Source organism: Acomys minous (assembly GCF_964271855.1).
Source record: "Acomys minous genome assembly, chromosome: 2".
Lineage (NCBI taxonomy): Eukaryota > Metazoa > Chordata > Mammalia > Rodentia > Muridae > Acomys > Acomys minous.
Genome location: NC_140484.1, coordinates 36,522,255 through 36,543,754, shown reverse-complemented (window position 1 = coordinate 36,543,754; position 21,500 = coordinate 36,522,255). Strand labels below are relative to the sequence as shown.

Here is a 21,500-nt window from a genome sequence, read left to right as displayed (position 1 = left end):
GTGTCAGTGCAGTTCATGTGCTAATAAAGATTAAAGGGAAGTGAATCATTATCTCTCCATGGAAAGAAGTTTAGTGTCTATTTGTCATATGCTCTTAGGAAACCAGGAATGACACTGAGGTTTCTTAACTTGATGAATGCCATGTGTAAAAAAGCCTAGAGCATACATACACTGTAATGTGTGGAAATACTTCTGATTCATTCTCATGATAAAAAGATTCCATAACTGTTATTGTTGAAGATCCTTGCTCATGTTCTAAGATGAGAAAAAAAAATCATGGAGAAATGTAAAGGTTCTGGATTTACCCTTTTTCTAACTCTGCATTCGTTCTTTGTCCCCTTTCACTCTGCTCCGTGTTCAGAGAGCCTGATTTCTATGACCGTGCTGGTTGGCTTTTGTCAGTTTGACACAAACATGGGCATAACTGGGAAGAGGGAATCTTAATTGAGAAAAGGCTTCCACAAGACAGGCTGTAGACAAGTTCTGTGGTGCAATTTCTTGATGAATGATGCAGGTGGGCCCACCCTATGGGATGTGATTCCACCCCTGGGCATGAGTGATAGAAGAAAGCAGGCTGAGCAAGAGAAGCAAACCAGCACAAGCGTTGCTCCATAGCCTCTGCCTCCATTCCTGCCGCAGGTTCCTGTTGGGGGTTTGCCCCAACTTCCTTTGATGATGGGATCGTTCATGGGATGTCTAGGTGGAAATAAGCTCTCTTTCAAATTGATTTTGGTCACAGTGTTTTATTACATAGCAATGGAAACTCTAAGACAGAAATCGGTACCAGATTATGAGGTATATTGCTGTAACAGACCCAACTGTGTGTTTCGGGGGAAGACTGTGGTGGTGTTGGAAAAGCCTTTGAGTACCAGAGCTCAGTGGGTTGTTCTGTAGGAATTTAGAAGGTAAGTGTTTGGAGAAATGCAGCTGATGGAGGACCGGCTTGTGAAGCTTAGAAGGAAATTGGAGAGAGTTTCTTAAAGACTCTGACATATGCTTCAGGGCTGGAGAGATAGCTCAGAGGGTAAGGGCACTGACTGCTTTTCCAGAGGTCCTGAGTTCAATTTCTAGCAACCACATGGTGGTTCACAACCATCTATGATGTGATTTGATGTCCTCTTCTGGCCTGCAGGTGTACATGCAGATAGCGCACTCATATACATAAAATAAATAAATAAATCTAAAAAAAAAAAAAAAAACAAAAACAGAAAACCTGTGCTTCAGCCAGGCGCAGTGGTGCATGTGCTCGGGAAGACAGAGGTGGGCGGATCTCTTTGAGTTTGAGGCCAGCCTGGTCTACAAAGTAAGTCCAGGACAGCCACAGCTACACAGAGAAGGCCTGTCTCAAAAAACCAACAAAACAAAACAAACCACAACCCCTCCCACCCCCACCCCCACCCCTCCCACCCACCCCCACCTCCCCCCAGCCCAAAACTGTGCTTTTAGGGTTGAAGAATCTGCTGTGATTAACAAGAGGCCAGAACCACTAAAGTGAAACCTTTGTTGTGACAATTGATGCTAGTTGGCTGGAGCCAAGAAATTAGCATTAAGAAGAGACAAGCATTGTTGAGTGAAATATTTTGGGAAGTGTTTCCTCAGGGTCAGCACACAGAAGCTCTGTTCCAGAGGAGGGGCAAGGCTGTATCTTGTGCTGGCGGCTGAAATTGGTAATGTGTAAGAGACCTTTTATATAAGGTTTTGAAGGCATAAAGGGGTCATGGAGAGCAGTTGAGACTTGACACTGTGGGGGTCCAGGTAAAGACATTGGTGAAAGTGCAGCCTTAGTTGCGGTAGAAGTCTCAGGATTAAAGGAGTCACTGAGAGAAGTTGAGGCTTAGAACCATGTGTTAGACTCAGTGTCCCTGAAGTCAAGAGCCAAGGAGAGACTATTGGTGAAGGTACAACCCTAGTTACAGCACATAACCTCCTCATTTTGGAGGTGCCGGTACCATGAGATAACCACCAAGGACAGAGGGTATGGCGTAGAGCTGGCCTGCCCCTACCAGATGTATGTGTAGGAGATGGCTACATCAACTCTTCAGAACCCAGAAGTCTGTGACTGAATCCCACGTGTCTGACACTGATCTTTTTACACTGTTGGACTTTAGTTTTGCTTCAATTTCATTGTGTCTCCTGATTCTTCCTTCTTACCGTGAGAAAGTATTAGCATGTTTTTATTTATTTATTTTTTTATCTATTTATTTTTATTTTATAGTAGCCTACAGTTGAAAGACTTTGGATTTTTTTTTTTTTTTTTTTTTAGAGAGACTGGAACTTTTAAAGAGACTGAACTTTACAAAATGTTTGAATTTTAGACTGGGACTTTTAAAAGTTGGAATATTGATAGTAATATGAAATCTTAGGGATTAACAAAGAAAGGTTATGGCTTAATTAATAATGTTTGTGTGTCAAGTTGATAATTTGTCCATTGTGCTGGTTGCTTTTTGTCAACTTGACACAAGCCTGGACATATTTAGGAAGAGGGTATCTTAATTGAGAAAAATGCCTCCTTTAGACCTGTAGGCAAATCTGTGGTACATTTTCTTGTTTGGTAATTGATGTGGGTGAGCCATTTCTGTGGTGGGGGTGCCACCCTGTGCAGGTGGTCCTTAGTTGTATAAGAAAGCAAGCTGAGCAAGCCATGAGTAGCAGGCCAATAAGCAGCATGGCCTCTGCTTTAGTTCCTGCTTCCAGGTCCTTCTTTGAGTTTCCACTTCCTCTGACGATGGACTGTGATGCAGAAGTGTAAGCTGAACAACTCCTCAAGTTGTTCACAGAAATAGACACTCTACCAATGACAATGACCCACAAGATGAGGTTCTGTTTCCCTGATTCTTGGTCAGCTAGTAGAGGGCTTTAGCAGAAGGCTGGAGTGGAGTGTGGCTTTGGACAGTGGGTCTCTAACCCCACTAAGTTCTTGTTGGGATTATAGCACCCACCCTCATCCCATAACTCTTCAATTGTATCTGTATATGCATCCAGCTGCTGTTGTGCTCCGGTCAGTCAGAGCTAACCGCTGCTTATTGGTGGGCAGCCGAGGTCCCCACACATGCCCCAGACAAGAGAAGATGATGGGCCGGAACAGTGCCATCACTGCGGGCATGTACGATGCCCTCTTCATCAGGGACTGCATCTGCTTTGACTGCAAAAAGTAGAGTGACCCCAACTTCAAGAATAGGCTTCGAGAACAAAGAAAAAAACAGAAGCTTGCCAAGGAGAGAAAGCTAAGGAGGCTTTCCGAGTTACCTGACTTAAAAGATGCTGAAGCTGTTCTGAAATTCTTCCTTGAGGAGGTACAGCTTGGGGAAGAGTTACTAGCTCAAGGTGACTACGAGAAGGGTGTAGAGAACCTGACAAATGCAACTGCTGTGTGTGGGCAGCCCCAGCAGCTGCTCCAAGTGCTACAGCAGACTGTCCCACCTCCAGTGTTCCAGATGCTTCTGATCAAGCTTCCAACCGTTAGCCAGAGATTTGTAAGTGCTCAGATCTTGGCTGAAGGTGATGTGGAGTGAACCAGATATCAACATCATAAAATTTCAGTAAAACCAGTTAACAGTTATTTGGGAAGTTGATCGGTTCTGGGGGAATAAGGGCAAATACACTTGTTAAGAACTGTCCTACACTGAAATCTACCACAGTGATATGTACTTTGAGTAGATCCATTTTTTTTCCAGTGAAAAGGATTTTGATAGAGGTTTTCATTTTATAAATATAGTGAGTTAACAGAAGAGGAGGAGGAGGAGGAGGAGGAGGAGGAGGAGGAGGAGGAGGAGGAGCCGGGTGTGGTGGCACCCGCCTTTAATCCCAGCACTTGGGAGGCAGAGGCAGGTGGATTGCTGTGAGTTCGAGGCCAGCCTGGTCTATAAAGTGAGTCTAGGACAGCCAAGACTACGCAGAGAAACCCTGTCTTGAAAAACAAACAAGAAGAAGAAGAAGAAGAAGAAGAAGAAGAAGAAGAAGAAGAAGAAGAAGAAGGAGAAGAGCCTCGAGATACTCTTGTAGGTAACAGCACTTGCTGGCAAGCCTGGCAGCCTGTGTTGAATCCCCAGGGCCAGTATGAGAGAAGAAGAGAACTGATTGGAATTTCAAGATATATGTGGTACTCTAAAGATTCTGAGTTATAGGTACATAGAAGGAGGATAAAAACCTCCTGGAGAGATGGCTCAGAGGTTAAAAGCATTCATGGCTCTTCCAGAGGGCCAGGGTTTAATTCCCAGCACCCATATGGGGGCTCGTAACTACCTGTAAGTCTAGTTACAGGGGAACCAATGCCTCTTCTGGCCTCTAGGGGCAATGATTGTGCATGGTGCACAGACATACACAGAAGCAAAACACCCATACATATACAATAAATAACATTTTTAAAGGAACCATAACAAGCAGTCTCCAAGATTTATGGAGAACGTTGCTAATAATGACACTGGAGGGGTTTAGGATGTCAAGGTCAAAAAAGACCCTGCCTTCATTATGTTATAATTAAACACAAAATATATAGAGCAAAGGAAATATTTCAAAAGTGGCAAGAGAGAAACATGAAGTCACAAATAAAGACAAACCATTATAAGAGCAAATTATTCATTTTCAAATTATTCTCTTTCAAAGAAGGGCCTGGACAGATGTGGTGCAAGATCTGAAAGGCACCTGCTAATAAAGAGCAGCAAAGCTATCTATTACAATTGAAGGGGGAAAAGCTTCCCTGATAATGAATAAAGAAATTTCTGAGCACTAAGCTTGCCCTATGGAAGATAACTGAAAGAATATTTCAGAAGGAAGAGACGAATCCAGCCATGAGGCAGCTCACAGGAAAAAATAAACCACACTAAAATAACAGTAAGCATGAGAGGAAGAAGGGCGGAGAAGAAAAAAAAAACCACTACTAAGTTGTTAATGACAAGATATGATGGATATTGATTTATATTTAGATTTTTAGATGCACCAAGATAGGAAAGATTTTTCTTCAAAGCTGCCAAATACAAATAGCCAAAATACTATGAATGTACTATTTATATAATTCCTGATTGTTTTATGGTTCTTCTTGCTGCAAGTAATTTATTGTATATACATGTAATAATATGTTAATGCCCAGCTGCTGCTCTGGAGAGGTCCAGCGTGGGGTCTCTGTGGCTGGATGCAGCTGCCCTTCCCGTTTGCTTCATCTCTTGGGTGGCCAGAGCTGATGGTTCAGGCAACTGATCAGGATTGAAAGAGAAAGGAGAGAAGGGAGCCCAGGGTTTCTTCTCCAGGGACTGGCTATACTGCAGCCGAGGAGGAGAACTTAAACTGACCATAGTTTTCCTATGGGTGAGGCTGTAAAAGTGGCTTTAGCCAGAAACTGCACAGGGGTCTTAAAAGTAGGCTCTTTGATCTGTAGATAGGTCTCTTTGTGGAGATCTCCAGTACACTTAGGCTGCCGGGGGTTGGGGGGAGTTGCTAGGAGAAAGGGCCCTGAGTCTGCTATTTTGTGAATCTACAGGAAAATAAAAAATAAGAGAAAGATGGAAAATAAACCACTCACACACATACATTCAAGAGAAAAGGTGGATGAAATTAGGCATCTCGACTTCAACTGAAGTCAAGTTTCCAATTTTCAACATATATATTCAAGGGAAAAGGTGAATGAAATTAGGCATCTTGACTTCAACTGAAGTCAGGTTTTCCAATCTCAACACCGTTTATTGTAGATGAACCATACTTATACTTCTGAGAAAGTGGTATTACCTCATAGTCAAAAAAGGCAATTAATCATGAAACAGATGAATTTTAAAATACAACAGGTTACATGTTTTAAAGCTAAACATTTCTTATCTAACTGTCCATTACATAAGTTCACAGTGAGTTCAGAGTGACAAAGGTCTAAAAGTTAGAAGAATATATGACTTATCAATTAGGACTGACCTAACTATAAATTATCCAGCCATCTTTTAGTTCATTATGAATTCAGGACAATAATTTTATCTGTCTTTCATTCTAAGAAACAGAGTAAATTCAGCCATCTCTAGGTAGCTTTATTCCAATTTAGACTCATGGGAAGTTTAAACCAACTTGTGTATATTTATGGTGAAATAGCAGGATTTGTGGTATCATCTGGAGTGGAGGCTTATCTGAAGCTACAAATTTGCTACAAGGCTATCCTTAGTGAGGCATCTGGAGGTCCACAAAGGTATTTATTGTAGCCATAAACTAAGCTTAACTTTTAAAACTATTTGAATCAAATGAGGAATTCCATAATCAGGGATTAATACATCTGAATAACAAACAGTACATCTTCAACAAGATCCTGTAGGAAGTTTGCTCAATCAGAGCTGGTCAATCCAGTTCACACCAATGCCAGACATTTTTTCTTTTTGGTTTTTTGAGACAGGATTTCTCTGTATAATCTTGGCTGTCCTGGACTCACTTTGTAGACCAGGCTGCCCATAAATGTAATCTTGGCTATTGTGAACTCGCTTTGTAGTCCAAGCTGGCCTTAGACTCACAGTGATCCACTTGCCTCTGCCTCTCTGGGTGCTGGGATTAAAGGCATGTGCCACCATGCCTGGCTCTAATGCCAGATTTTAGAGAGATACAACAAAGCACAATTGACAGGGCAGCCAGAGGTTGGAATCAATTCTGGGGTACATCACAATACAGACCTTGCAAATACCAGATCACCTCCAGAGATCTCTCATGCCTACTGAATTTCCCTGAATCAATGGCTTCTGACAGCATGTCAGAGGCTGGAAGCAGTTTGTGGGTGTATCATGGTACAAGACCTTGCAAATACCAGATCATCTCCTAGACAGCCCACATGCCTAGTGAGCATCCTTAACAGGGTGGCTCTTGGCATCAATATATATGTATATGTTAAAAAAAAATCAAAAGATTTACTAAATTCCAGAACAAATTAATCAGTCATACATCATGACCAAGTTGATTTAATTCTCGGGATGCAAGATTGGTTAAAAAAATGCAAATCATTAAACATAAGTTAGTCTACTACATAAATAAATTTAAGGACAGAAAACACCAATTATCTAAATACACACACACACAAAAAAAACCCAACCAAGTTCTAAAACCAAAAGGAACCATAGAAACCAATCTCCAAGATTTATGGGGATTACTGATTACCCATATGCTACCCTTATGATAAAAGTCCTGAAAAAAAACACCCCACAGGAACACAAGAGACACATCTAGCCATAAAATTAAAAAAAAAAAAAAAGCCATAGCCAACCTATATCCACTCAAAGGGAAAGAACTGAGAACATTTCTGCTGCTAAATCTGGAATGAGACAAACTTTCCACTTGTTTCCCTCTTGTTTACTATAGCTAGAGCAATAAGAAGAGCATGAAATGAAGGCTGTAATTTGGAAATGGAGAACTCCAACCATCTCTATACAGATTCTGTGATGTACACTTACCCAGAAGGAATTCCTCAGGAACCCCTTAGGACTGCTAAGCATTTTCTATAAAGTAGCAGGACATAAAAACCACACAAGTGATGGTTTAGAAAACACACACACACACACACACACACACACACACACACACACACACATGCACACGCTCACTAGAAAGAAATAAGGAAAAGAAAAACACTCAAAATAATAATATCCAGAAACAATGAGAATTTGAAGACATGAAAAAAAATTGAAGAAGATGCTAAAAAATGGGAAGGTCTCCAACCCTCAGAGATTATCAGAATAATGTGGAGTGGTTGTTACTAAAAAATATGAACTACAATTAAAACCAGTCCCCATCAAAATTCCAACAATATCTTTCACAGAACTAGGAAAAAGCAAACAAATAACAAATAACAACAACAAAACCAGCACTAAAATTCATGTGTAAGCACAAAAGGCCAAAATGGTCAAAACAATGCTAAACCAAAAAGTCAGTTCTGGGAGTGGAACAAACCTGATTTAAAATTGTATCACAGAGCCAAGATAGCAAACACAGCCCAGCACGGACCCGAAAACAGACACGTGATCAATGACTGGAATGGAAGACTCAAATGAACCCTCACAGCTACAGCCAGCACGATTGTGACAAAGATATATGTACATACATACATACATACATACATACATACATACATACATACAAACAAACAATGTCGGAGAAAAGATGGCTTTTTCAACAAACGGTGCAGGCAAACTAACTATCTACACTTACAAGAATAAAGTAATCTCTGTCTTTTACTCACTACAAACCTCAACCGAAAACACACTAAAACCTTTAGGTAACACCTAAAATCCTGAGACTGCTAAGGAAAACACTTTAAGATATAGCTGTCTTCAAGGGTTTTTGAAGAGGACGCTACTAGCCCGGGGAATATGTTCAAGAATTGATAAATGAAATTGCAGTAAGTTAAGAAGTTTCTGCACCACACAAGAAACAATCAGCAGAGTCAATGGATAGTTTACAGAGCAGGAGGAAAGCTGTGCACAATCTACTACTGACTCGGAGTTAATGAAATGATTACAGCCCTCTGAGAGGGCTATAATTTTACCCTCTTCTAGTATTTGTAACCCCGCGTGCACATTTATGTTAAACCAAGTGTTTTTCTTGAACATTTAGTTAATCCAAAAACAGGAAAACTAAACTAGGAGACATTTCTTTTGAAAAGATGGGCCTGTACAGAAGTCTAATTTAGCATAAGTCTTTTGGGGGACTCCATGTATAGTTCTGAAGAACCGGAGCCAATGGCCACTGTGGGAAGAACGAGAAGACCTTGCTAGTCGCTGGTTAAAGAAAAAGATGGTAACAAGACAAGATTATATGGTTGCTTTATCCTTAAGATGGCACTATAAACTCACAGTTCCTCTATCCAGAGAGGAAACACAAAAACAACTGAGATTTATCTGAGCTTTTACTAATTCCTTGTCCTATAAACTGGGAAGACTTTTGTGTTAGAAACTAAATATGTTTCTTAGGTTCTTGTATGTATAATGTTGTTGTTGTTGTTGTTGTTGTTGTGTATTTTGTGAGCTTTACTTTGTTCTGATACCAAGTGGTAGCAGGCACGTATTACCGGGTCTTCCCGTCTATTGTTCTCAGTTATTCTTCAGAGCAGCTACTTTATCTCATTTTGCAAAGTAGAAAAAGGAGCCAAAGAAGGTAAAGATGACTTGCTGTCAAACCAGAATTTGAATGGAGGCAGCTAGCATCCAGGAGCCAGGCACCTAATCTTTACAGAGATCCACATACCAGAAATCCAGCCATATTAAAAAACGTATTAGTTATGAAAACTTCTTTCTCCCAGTTCTGGGGAATATGGGGTTCCCAGTTCCCCCCAGTATGGGGAAACATGGGGATGAGACATCGTTTGTCGTGAAATTGTGCTGGCTGACTTGTATCTCGTTTTCTTCACTAATCTGTAAGTATCTTTGTAACCTCCGTGCTTGGTAAGATGCCCAGAGCATAGATATCTTAAGAAATCCTCTCTGAATTTTGTTCTTCCATATTAAGCCAGACCCTGCATCAGAGGTACTGTTTTCTTCACATCAGCGCTATTCCTCCTTTCTCGACATAAATAACCTCCACCGCAGATGGTGGATTGTAAGAGCGAAGGCAATCTGCGTAGAAAGCTGTTTCTATTTCAAGAACTTGGGTGTTTAGGTGCTGCTGAGACTTGGAATAAATGCAGAGACCCGGATTAAATTGTTAAGTAGCACCTAGTCACTAGTGTGCCTTCCCCTTGGGTGTTTCTAAACCTGGCGAAACTACACTGTGCCCACCATCTGCCTACATTTTCATCCACATCGCATATCGTCAAAAGGAATGCCAGGGGACACTTGGGGCGAGAAGTGAAGCGTGAAGCCGTGGCAACCTGCAAAGGAGCAGAAGTGAGGGGAGATGAGTCACTCAGCTCACTTCCCACCTCCCTGGCGCGGAACACGGCAGGTTGTTTCTTAGCAACTGCCTGTAGTAATTACCTCTTCGCTTGCTGCCCGAAAATGATACTCTAGGCCACTGAGCCATCTCTCTAACCCCGAGACAGGGTCTCTTACTGAACCTAGAGATCATCGAGTTGCTGCCACATCAAGCTTTTTCACAAGGGTACCTGGGGATCAGAACTGAGGTCCTCATGGTGGCATGGCAGGCATTTTACCGGCTGAGCCCTCTCCTTGGCCCCACCTTGTAGCTATTTGTATAGCCAATAAAGCCTAGAAGAGGGGAAACTAGGAACCTGTGGCGAGTTTGTAATCCATATTGCTGATGGAGCTAAGGGAAGAGCTGGCAGGTTGGAGGTGTAGGAAGGTTAGAACACAGGATGGGCACTGCAACAGGCCCAGTGTCAAACGCAGGTGGTGCACTAGCTACTGATCATGAACAGTCCTTATATAAAATGGAACTTACGCTAGGAGTTACCTCATGGGTTGTTTGTCAGGATTAAATAAGTTAGCTCCTGCAAAAACGTGTCTGCCCTGTCACTGGAAACAGTAGGCCGCCAATACATGTTAGATGGAATGATTGCATAAGACCTTCTGTCACCGTCAAGGATGCCAGTGAAATACCTTATTTATTTGTTACACAGCATAGATGCCTCACTATGTCCACAGATATGTGTGGGTAGAGAATGTTTATTCCTGTATTCAGCAAATGTAACTATAGTTATAGGTGGGAACAATGCTGTGACAGATTTTTGTTGCCCAATGTACGTCAAACTCTAACTGTGCCTCTGTGGCTAATTAATCATAGTAGGACATTTTCATTAATGAAATTCTGTTTTATTACAAATTGAATTTAGTTTTTATCTATGAACCTTGGGATGTTGATTTTTTGCAACTGAATTTTTTTACTTTCTAAGTAATGTGGCATGCAGAGAGGCACGGTGTTTTTCACAGACGAGGCCTGTGGATTTACAGCTGTAGAAAGCTAAAACACTGGCTTTTACCTGCCACCACGTCAAAGCTGTCCAGTCTTAAGTGACTTTCTATCTCCTTATACTCGGTTGTTTCACCTTGCTTTGTCCTCATAGTGCTTGGGGTCGAACCCCAGGCCTTGCCCATATTTAGCAAGTGCTAATTTATTGAGCTACAATACCCAGTACTGATACTTGGCTTTCATATCTGTGAAGAACGCCAATAATTTTCATTCCAGGGAATGAGGGGAGATAACGCTCACTTGCTCATTCGATTTTGTTTCTTGACACTAAGAACATAAACAACAGATTCTGTGTCCTGGTTTGGTCAGATGGCTCAGTATATGAAGGTACTTGCAGACAAGCCTGCCAACTTGAGTTCAGTCCCCAGGACCCACGTGGGAGAACCTGGAGCAGCTTCCTAGGACGTGGCTAGGGAAGTAGTTAGTCTGGCAGAAAGCACTTTGGAGAGTTTGCCCAGAGATGAACACCCGTTCATTGGCCTGCTCGGAGATGGCTGGAGGAAGCTCATTGGTCGCCCAAAGCCATATAACCTACAGTCTCTTCCTTACAGTCTCTTCCTGAGTAAATGAATCTGAAGCTGCTGGTCGTTGGTTTGTATTCACCCGACTCCCTGTGTCGATGTGGTGGCTCCGTGCCACTCACTCCCTCGGCCTGAGTGCCCTGCCCTCACACCCACAGGCTGGGCCCTCGGAAGGAGGAGGAGGAGGAGGAACTTCTGGCACCCAATATGGCTTTGGCTCCCTCAGCATTGGTGAGAGGCCCCATCTCTCTCAGTGAGTTGGCCCCTTGCTTCCAGCTGCTCATGGGTGAGTGTGCAGCCCCATACGGCCGCTCAGGTTGCGCTTCTGCCCCTTCATTTGGTTCTTTATTAGGAACCTGGGCCTCAACTTGAGCCTGCCCTCCCTGGAGGCACTGTGCAGGTGTAAAGCCACCTTTATCCCCAAACTCTCTGCACCCTCCTCCCACTATGAGTAACGTTCTGCTACTGCTCACCCCCTCCCCCTTTCCTCTCAACTCCCCAATCATTTAAATTACGAGGAGGATGATTATACCCCCTCCCAGCCGGAATCACCTCACGTTCATTCTGCCAAAACCCAACCGGAGCCTCCGCCACCTATCCATGGGAGGAACTCTACCCTTATCGCTCCTCTGTGATGCAACTGCCCCTTCTTCCTCCTGTAGCTCAACCTCTCATACCTCGCCCTCCCACTCTCCTTCACCAACCACAACCCCACCACCACCAACTAATACCTATGAGGTGGAACTTCCACCATGATGCCATTCTAGCAACGGCCTGCCCTGCCAGTGTTGGACACGACACAGTGGCCTGGTCCTGGTACCCCACCCCGCTTACCGATTTGGCCCTCATTTGGAAGATGGCCCTATAGTCCGATGTCAATGCCCCCTATTTCGAGCAGGTTCTTTTACAATGGGCCATTCACTTGCAAACCCATTATGACTGGTATTCTCTCTTAAAGGGGGGCACATGCACCTAGTGAGTTCCTTCAATGGAAAGTGGCCTGTAACATCCTGGCTGAATCCCAGGCCCACAGCAGCCTCCATCTCGGGGTTCCTATTTCCCTGGACATGCATATGGGTATAGGTCCCTACATGGACCCTGTTGCACAGGCCACCATTGGCTTCCGTGGGTACTTTGACCAAGTTAAATCCATCTCTTTACAGGCCCTTAAGGCTTTGCCTTCCTAACAAGACAGAGACCCTTTTCCGCAACCTAGTACAAGGACCCTCAGAGGGCTTTACCGACTTCCTTGCTTGTGTGATGGAGTCAGTGGACTGACATACCTCTCCTGGTCCAGCTAGATTAAACAATTTGCTTGGGAAGGAATCTCCACGGTGAGGTGACCCACAATGCCATCAGAGACGTCCACAAAGATCTTCATAAGTGGCTCAATACCGCCAAAGATATTAACCCCATGATTGCACCCTTTGAGGCTCTTGCTTGTGGCTTCTGTGCAGACCCTGGATATTGATAACAACCTTCTCAAAAACCTACATAATGGGGGGTGCAGCCAACCAGACAATTTCTTCTGTGTCTACCCAAGGGGAACCTTAGGCGCTCACTTCCATACCCCATGGCCTCAATGCCACAAAGGCTATCACTGGGCTAAAGACCGCAGATATGCCTTTCCTTTAAACTCCCTCCCACACCCCCAGCCAGTAAGAGGAACACCCTCTGACACGCAATGGACCCTTCCTATCTTTGAGTATTCCCCTCAAATGACTGTGTTCCTAGATGGGGTCGAGATCAAAAGTATTGTGGATACTGAGGTGGATGCTACCATTGTTTCCTTTAATGATGCCTTTCACCTCACACATTGGTCCTATGGGCCTGGCCCCAATATCAAGGAAGTTGGTGGTTTATAAACCACTGGCCAAGTCAAACAGCCTGTTATTTGGGAGGACCATGACAGGTACACAGGTGTCCTTTCTCACCTGGTAGCTGAGGTCCCCAGTGTGGGTCCAGGACCTCCTCACTGCCATGGATATTATCTTGACACAGGGGATCTGCCTTTTATGACAAAATCATGGCCCATGACACCTCCAGTCTCTCCAGACGTTCTCATCCCCTTCCCTAACCTAAGGCCTCACATCCCCAAGCCTAAGAGTCATTGTTCTTCCACATCCTGACCCATGCCACTCTAATGGGATACTTCAGACCCCATCTGGGTTGAATAGTGGCCTATACTGGAACCCAAACTTTCCATTCTCAAATACCTTGTGCAGGAACAACTTTTACTTGGTCATGTCAAGCCATCCTCTAGTCCACATAAAAGAAGTCCGGTAAATATAGACTCCTTCAGGATCTTAGACAAATTAACAAACATATGCTTAAAATGGGCTCCTTCCAACCTGGTCTTCTACATCTGGGAGCCATCCCTGTTCACTACTACTCAGCCGTAGTGGACAATAAGGATTGCTTCCTCTTTTCCATGCCCCTTAACACTGAGGACTGGCCCTATTTTGCATTTACGGTGTGGAAACCCCATCATAATGTGCCTACCCAGAGATATCAATGGATATTCCCCAGGGCATGAGAAATAGCCCCTATATCTGCCAACAATTTGTTTCCTTGGCCACAGTGAGAGTACAGCCTCATTGCCTGGTCATCCATTATACGGATGATCTATTGCTTGCACATCCTTCCAAGGATTTCTTTTCGAACCTACTAAAAAATACTGGCCTCAGATCTTGAGAGCCTTGGCCTTACAGTTACCAATGAGAGGATTCAGACCCCGCCTTTCTTTAGCTTCCTCTGATATAAGGTCACCACTGAGATCAAACCTCTTGCCCCTTCACTACTAATTAAAGGGTCGTAATTCCTTAACAGTCTCCAAAAACTCTGTGGTCAACTTAATTAGCTTAGGCCTTTCCTTCGCATCCCCCCATCCCTGCCCTGGTGAGTTTTTCTCTTCTTTGACCTATTTTGACATGTTTCTGATCCTTCTTCTAGGATCTGACTAGACCTTCCCACATGAAAATTGCTCCATAAATATCAAGCTTTCTCTTCTCCGTCTCACTTGAGAGATATGATCTTGGGACCCTAATCCTTAATATTATTTCCTGGACAGGGGAGGCTCCATTGGCCACTGTCTGGCACAACCACTGGACCCTTTGTTGGATCCATTCTTTTGGTCATGTACCCATAAATTAGCCACAAAGACTGATCTTCTTTTGCTAGCCATCACAGAATGGAAATATACTAACAAAATCTTTAACACAGAATGCTCCAAGATCATCTTCCCCCTCCCTCTGTCGAATATTCAGTTCCTGTTTTGAGATAATTCCCTCTTCGATATCGTGATGTCAGGATACCCCATAGACAATGATAACCATCTCCTGACCTACAAACTTTTGCAATTCCTTACCCTCCTGCCTCTAGAGGACACCCCCTTTTCTAGACCCTCCATACACCCCATTCCCTGAACCACCTTGGTATTCACTGATGCCAACAAATCCATTTTGGGAGTTGTCCTCAAGAGACCTAATTAGCCAGAGTCAGCTCACAGATTCCTTAACCCACATTCAGTCTAGTTGGGAGAACTTCTGGCTGCCCTTATGGCTCTGGAACTCTGCCAGGAGGAGTCCCTTAATATCTTCTCTGACACCAATTATGTTGTACAAATGGTCAGGGTGCTGCCCTTGACCTGCTCTCGATCTTCCCTTCTTCCCATCGACTACACAATCAGTGCCCTAAGAATCATGCTGGCTAACTGACAACATCCATGATTTGTTGAGCATATATGCTCCCATACAGAGATCCCTGGTACCATAGCCAAGGAGAATGCCCAAGCAGGCAAGCTTATTGCCTCAGTGGCACTTGCCCCCATAGCACAAGCAAGGAGCCTGCGTCACAGATTCCAACTGTCTCCCTCCAACCCACATACTCTATTCCCTGAACTGTGCTTGGAACAATGTAAACATCTGGCCCATGCCTGTAAAGCTTCTGAGCCTCTGGTGCCATTGGGCCCTCTCCAACCACAGGATGTTAATCCTAGGGGATTCATGCACAACTCTGTCCGACAAATGGATGTTACCCACATCCCGAGCTTTGGTAACCTTAAATATGTCCATGTTATCATTGACACATATTCCAAATTTGTCTGTGCATAGGCTCTCTCAGGGGGAAAGAACACCCCATGCTATTAAGGCCACTAAAACCATCATGTTGGTTATAGGGATGCTTTGGGAGATTAAGACGGACAACGGCCTTGCTCACCTCAGTTCAATTCATTCATGGATTCTTGGGAGACTAAACACTCCACTGGCATCCCCTACATTCCACAGGGTAAAGTTGTAATGGAGAGAGCTAATAGAATCATCAATGAATTGACCTTCAAACAAAAATCTGTTATGATGCCCTGGAACTCCCATTTGACACTGATAGAGGTACTTTTTACAACCAACTTCCTCACCTTTGATGCAGCCAGGGCCTCCCTTGCATACCAACATTGGAGGTCCCATCCCTTCATGACCCCCCCTTCCCCTGGTCCACTGGATTGACCCTCTTACTGGGTCCCCTGGCAGGGACCACATCCTCTCCTTACCCAGGGCAGAGAGTTTGTTTGTGTCTTTCCAGAGACTTTACAAATGTCCATCTGAATTCTGGTTTGCAATGTACACCCAGTGACAAATGGTTATGATGAGCTTGTCCTAAAGGAGAGGAATGCCCCCCTGTAGGAATCACAAAGGTGGGTGACAACAGGACTACATACATACAAACAGTTGCAGCACTAACTTCGGGATGTTTCATATGACATCCCCTCCACCCTTTCCCACCCATTTTTTGGCTCCCCCAAGCCACCTTCCCTCTAGTCAAGCCAACCATCCAACCACCATCCCTATGGGTCTGACTAATAAAGGCCTGCCATTGAAAAACCTCCTTTGTGACAGAGCGACCCTTGGGGGTACTCACCAAGAAGACAGATAGGCAATGATGGGTAAGACCCTCAAGAATTGGGGAACCTAAGGCAGACACCATTGTTAGAGGTCAGCCCTTGAGGCTTGGGGCCAACAATGGTGGGGCAAAGGATCCTGTCTCCCAAGGTCTCAAGAGATAAAACAAAAAAAGAGGATATGTGGGTGTTCTTGGTGAGGGGCCCTTAGGGCTCACAGCCTGAGGCAGCTTCTGAGGACCTGACTGAAGTAGTTGGGCAGAAAGCACTTTAGATAGTTTGCAAATTTGCGAGCTAGGAGACAGCATGGAGGAACCTGATTGATAGGCTAAAGCCACATAACCTGCAGTCTCTTCTTGAATAAAGGAGTCTGAAGCTGCCTTCCCTTGCTTTGTATTCACCTGACTCTCTGTGTCTGTGTGGTGACTCTGCGCTGCTCGCCTCCTTAGCCTGAGCCTCCTGCCCTCACCCACAGGCAGGACCCTCAGGAGAAGGAGCAACACACTATGGCATGGATGTGCCCTCCTAAATACGTTTAATTTTAAAAGCTGAAAGAAAAGAATTTGTGTCTTTATAGTTTAGTTCTAAAGATAAATTCTAGGAAAACTGAGATTGCTTGTGGGAAATAAAATAATATTTAAATATTAATTGTTATAAGAATATAGGTAGTATTACTGTCACTAATAAAGTGGCTTAAGCATTTAATTATTGCATAATTGAGATTCAAATTAAAATTTGCAATTAGAAAATGAATATATAATGATAAAAACAAATAATGTAGAACTGAGTTAATTGCCAATGAAAGGATTTTCAAATTATCTTTTATTAGGTAATTTTGACGTTTTAGACAGCTGCTTGGTCACACAATTGCACACATATATACAATTCTCTAAATAAGTCATTAGAAAACCATAGTTTATCAAATGTGGTTGAGTTCATACTACTCAAAATTTCACCAAAAACATTTATTATAAAAATCAGTGAAATTGTTTAACAAGTTTATAAAAATTGTTAGGTGTGTGTACATAAAAATTTCAAGCATGCCTTATTGAAAAAGTGCATTTCTGTCCAGGTGCTCCTAGTGACTGTCCAAGGTAGTTGAAAGGGAGAACAAAGAAAGTAGCATTGCCGTGTAGTGCAGCATTAATTGGTATGCATTTACCCTGGGGTTCCATAAGAGCTCCTTTCTCATATGTATGGTGAAATAGTAACGATTTATAGTTCTGTGTGTGTGTGTGTGTGTGTGTGTGTGTGTGTGTGTGTGTGAATACAATACACAAATGAGACTTTATTTCTAGAATAACTTGTTACCATAAAACTGCATTCATTTTGCAAATATTACTGATATCTTGTATTGTTTAAGAAAAAAATCATACTTAAAGCTCAAAAGGAAAACCAACAAGACCTCGTCTCCCAATACATTCACTGAATGCAGACTTAAGTAAGCACATTCATTTTGACTGTGCCCTTCATATGTGTACTTTGAAATGACTACAACATAGCACATTTGTATTTAAAACGAAATGGTCTATGTAAAACCAGTAGCCTGTACTTCTAGTAACAGTTGTCAAATGTGCAGGGGAAAAAAGAAGAAAGCCCTGAGTCAATATATATCTATATATAGTTTTCAAAAGTAATGAGAGAGGGTTTCTGAAGTCATTTCAACGTATGCAATAGATAAGAATGTCCAGTATTCATTTCTTCTGTTTTCACTTTGATGGAGGAGAGATACAGCTTTTATCTTCTTAATCCAACTTACATAATTTTTTAATACTCAATTTCATTTAAGTCTTCAGAGTATCCTGATGATTGTTGAGTTGTATCTTCCATTTCTGTCAGAAAAGTCAGACAATAATTATTTACTCTATAGAAAAGATAATTTTGAGTTCTTATACTTTGAGACTATTATAAGATCCTCCTTCCAATCAAGCTTATGTAATTGGGGAAATATTACCTGCACATGGTCCTGCTTGGAATTTAACATCGTCAATGGCAATATCACTCCTTATTGACACTCCCCGAATGGCTTCAAAAATTATCTGAAAAAGGATCAAGTTTGAATTTAGAACTAGTCAAGATGGTAAGACTGTGCTGGTCAGGGAAGATCTAGGCTTTGTGAGTCTAGACACGTTGATAACTTTAGGAAAGGAATAAAGAATTACAAATTCAAGCCTGGCCCTTAGGATCCCAGCAATCAACAGGCTAAGATGAGAGAGGTGCTGTAAGTTCAAAGCAGTGTAGACTACTTAGTGAGTTCTAGGGCAGTTTGGTTTACATTGCACACTTAAGGCTAGCCAGTGAAACCAAGTCTCTAAAATAAAATAAAACCAGACAATAACTAAAATAAAACCACAAATTTAAATTAGATTATTTAGAATGTAAGTATTCCACAGTGAAGTGTGATGCCCTGGTGACTCTTCTGGCATCTTCGGGCGATTTCCTTAGAGACGCTCAAGCAGGAGAGCTTCCTAGTGACTTGACAACCTACACCACATAGAACACTCTACACCTAGCATTTCCCAGCATCCTTAGGCTGGACTCTTCAGTTCTTTTCGTCTCTTGATGACTCTACTTTTGGTACTGACATTAGATGGAAAAGCTTAATAATAATGTGTAAAATAATTAAATTGACCAAAAGATAGTGATTCCCTTATGTTAAATACCATGACATCAAAGGCACAACCCAGTGAGACAGGGGGAGGCTGCTCTGTTTCATGGGTTTAGAGTCTTTGAAGAAAACAACTAATCAAAAATGCAATAATGGTTAATAAATGATGGAATCCTCCAGAGAGTTTTGTGGGTAATAACAACTGTCCAGAAGACATGCTTGTTCTATCAGTGTCATTAGATCAGTTTATTTTCAACTAAAAAATTAAAAAGGCCCCTATGCTAATTTTTATTAAATTATTAAAGCTACCCAAAAATTAAGGATATAAATCAAATAATAAGTTTATGTAATTATTTTGAAGTTAGTGAACTTAATGACGGACACATAGCAAAATAAGGTCAAAAAAACTTTCTAACAACAAAACACATAATGATCCATTTTAAGCATGGAATTTCCTGAGCTAAGGGGCATCATCAAAGTGGTTATAAGGCATTATTTCTGGCCATGTCCATGGAGGACTTTCTGGAGGAGATTGGCCTTTGGAACAGTGGACCAGGACAGGATGAGTGGCCTTTGTTCACAGCGGGTGGAGGCTGAGGAAGAGAGAGTCCTTCTTCTTCTAGAAATGGGCACCTATCACTTCCAGCTGCTGGGCATTGGAAGGACAGGCTCTGAGGCTTTTGGTCTCCAAGACTTGTTATCTCATCCGAGGCTTCAGGTCTTCCTGAGGGTTGGACTATTATTTCCCATTTTCAAATATAGACTAAGCTGAGCTACAGCTGTCCTGGCTCCCCAGATTGCTGATTACACATCATGGGAATTCTTTTTTTTGTTTGTTTGTTTTACTTTTGAGACAGGGTTTTTTTCTGTGAAGTCCATGCTGTCCTGGACTTGCTTTGTAAACCAGGCTGGCCTGGAATTCACAGAGATCCACCTGCCTCTGCCTCCCTGAGTGTGAGGATTACAGGTCCGTGTCAACACACCTGGATCATTACCTTAAAACTACCTGAAGGATTCTTACTGCTTTTGGAAGAATTTCAAAACTTTTACCATTTCCTATGAAGTTTTGCAAAAATTATCCTAATACTCCTTTGGCTTTATCACCTGATCATCTTCATCTCTCTTCTCTCTCTCCAATTAAGATTATTTTTATAGGCAAACCATACTTTCATATCTTTATAAGGTTCGACATGACATTTCAGTATACATTAATAATACCCAAAGATTAAATCAACTGGATTATTCCTGCTTTATCATTTTCTAGTGGTGAGACATTTACATTTTACTTGCCTAGTCGTTTTTAAATATGTAACATGCTATTATTGACTGCAGTCATGCTGTTGTGCAGTAGCTCTCAAAGGTCATTCCTTTTGTCGACATGAAGTGTTACAGGCTTTGACCAACAACTGACCATTTTCATCACTTTCGTTGCCACATCCAGCTCAACCATCCTTTATTCAACTGTTTCTGTGAACTCAAATTGACTTCTTTTTATTTGCACTGATATTACCTAATTTTGGCTTACGGCTAAAAAGCTTTTCACTTGTGCGTGTGTGCCTGTGACCTGAGGGTCGGATGGCCATGGAAACTAGAAGAGGGTGTCAGACTCATGGAATTGGAGTCTCAGGACGTTGTGACCCACCCAGCAGAGGAGCTGGAAGTAAACTCAGGTTCTCTGGGAGCAGCAAGTGTTCTCTCCAGTCCCCAGCTTATTGTCTAGTCTTTTTTTTTTTTTTAGTCACTCTCTCAACAAGAATATAAACTCCAAAAAGAAGAACTTCATGTGTTATATATATTTCAGAAATTTAGCATATATTACACGCCTGTAGTCAATAAATAGTTACTAAAGTGAGATATTTTATCTTAAACTACAAGAACTCGACGCGTGACACAGCTATTGGGAATATCAGTTCTGCCGTGGTGATGAGCATTAGAGACCAGGGGTATCTAGAAGGAAAATGTAGTTTCTAAAAGCAGTGAAACATTTTAAAAAATGATTTGGTACAGTGAAGTTTATAAAACACTTTCACACACAATAACATTTGGGGCCCACTTTTACTCTGTTGGTATCACATGACAGGAATTATTTACCCATTTTGAAGATGTAGAAACAATCCAGAGAAGATAAGGTTTGTCCAAGACCGCTTGGTGCTTGTGACCTTAAGGAAATGAGGACAGTTTGGAAGTTCTGCGGGGCAAGGAGCGGTATAGAACCGTGATTATGGAAACAGACTTTAGCACTAGGCAGATCTGAGTGTGATTTCTCTCCCAGCCATTTGCTTTTCTCTGTCTATAAAATGGAGCTATGACATTAATTGGAACAACTTATGTACAGCTCTTAGCACTGTCAGCACCCACTGTATAACAGAGGGCCAGGCTATGTGCATGAATGTGTCTGTATTTTATTAGGCAGTTGACATTTATTATGCAGCCTAGTCCCCCTAAAGTCATTTGGGATTCCTGAGGTGAGCACTAAGTGCAAATAAAGAAATTGATTACCTGTCTATTATCAGCCAGAGGCTTCCTTCTAGGTTGTGAACTGAAAATCTCTATAGCCATTTTGCACTTTTGAGAGCTGCAACATTCCAAAATGGCGCTGCAGATG

At 42.4% G+C, this 21,500-nt stretch overlaps 1 protein-coding gene, 1 long non-coding RNA gene and 1 pseudogene across 5 annotated transcripts in view; 2 read left to right on the top strand and 1 right to left on the bottom strand.

Annotated features, from left to right (window-relative positions):
* LOC311587493 overlaps nt 1–21,500 on the top strand; it is a 76,249-nt gene that overhangs the window by 7,865 nt on the left and 46,884 nt on the right. The window lies entirely within an intron of this gene.
* Nucleotides 3,069–3,666, top strand: LOC311585142 (mitochondrial import receptor subunit TOM20 homolog; annotated as a pseudogene). Its single transcript has one exon. The product of its transcript is annotated as a mitochondrial import receptor subunit TOM20 homolog (transcript).
* The window catches only part of MAMDC2 (MAM domain containing 2), a 150,800-nt gene continuing 146,376 nt past the window's right edge, over nt 17,077–21,500 (bottom strand). For both annotated transcript variants that reach the window (XM_084764332.1, XM_084764331.1), the window contains 2 exons: nt 18,242–18,326; nt 17,077–18,119 (listed from right to left, as the gene is read on the bottom strand). In XM_084764332.1, coding sequence (XP_084620458.1) covers nt 18,055–18,119; nt 18,242–18,326 — 150 coding nt within the window. In that variant the 3' untranslated portion in view covers nt 17,077–18,054. The remainder of the gene's footprint in view (nt 18,120–18,241; nt 18,327–21,500) is intronic.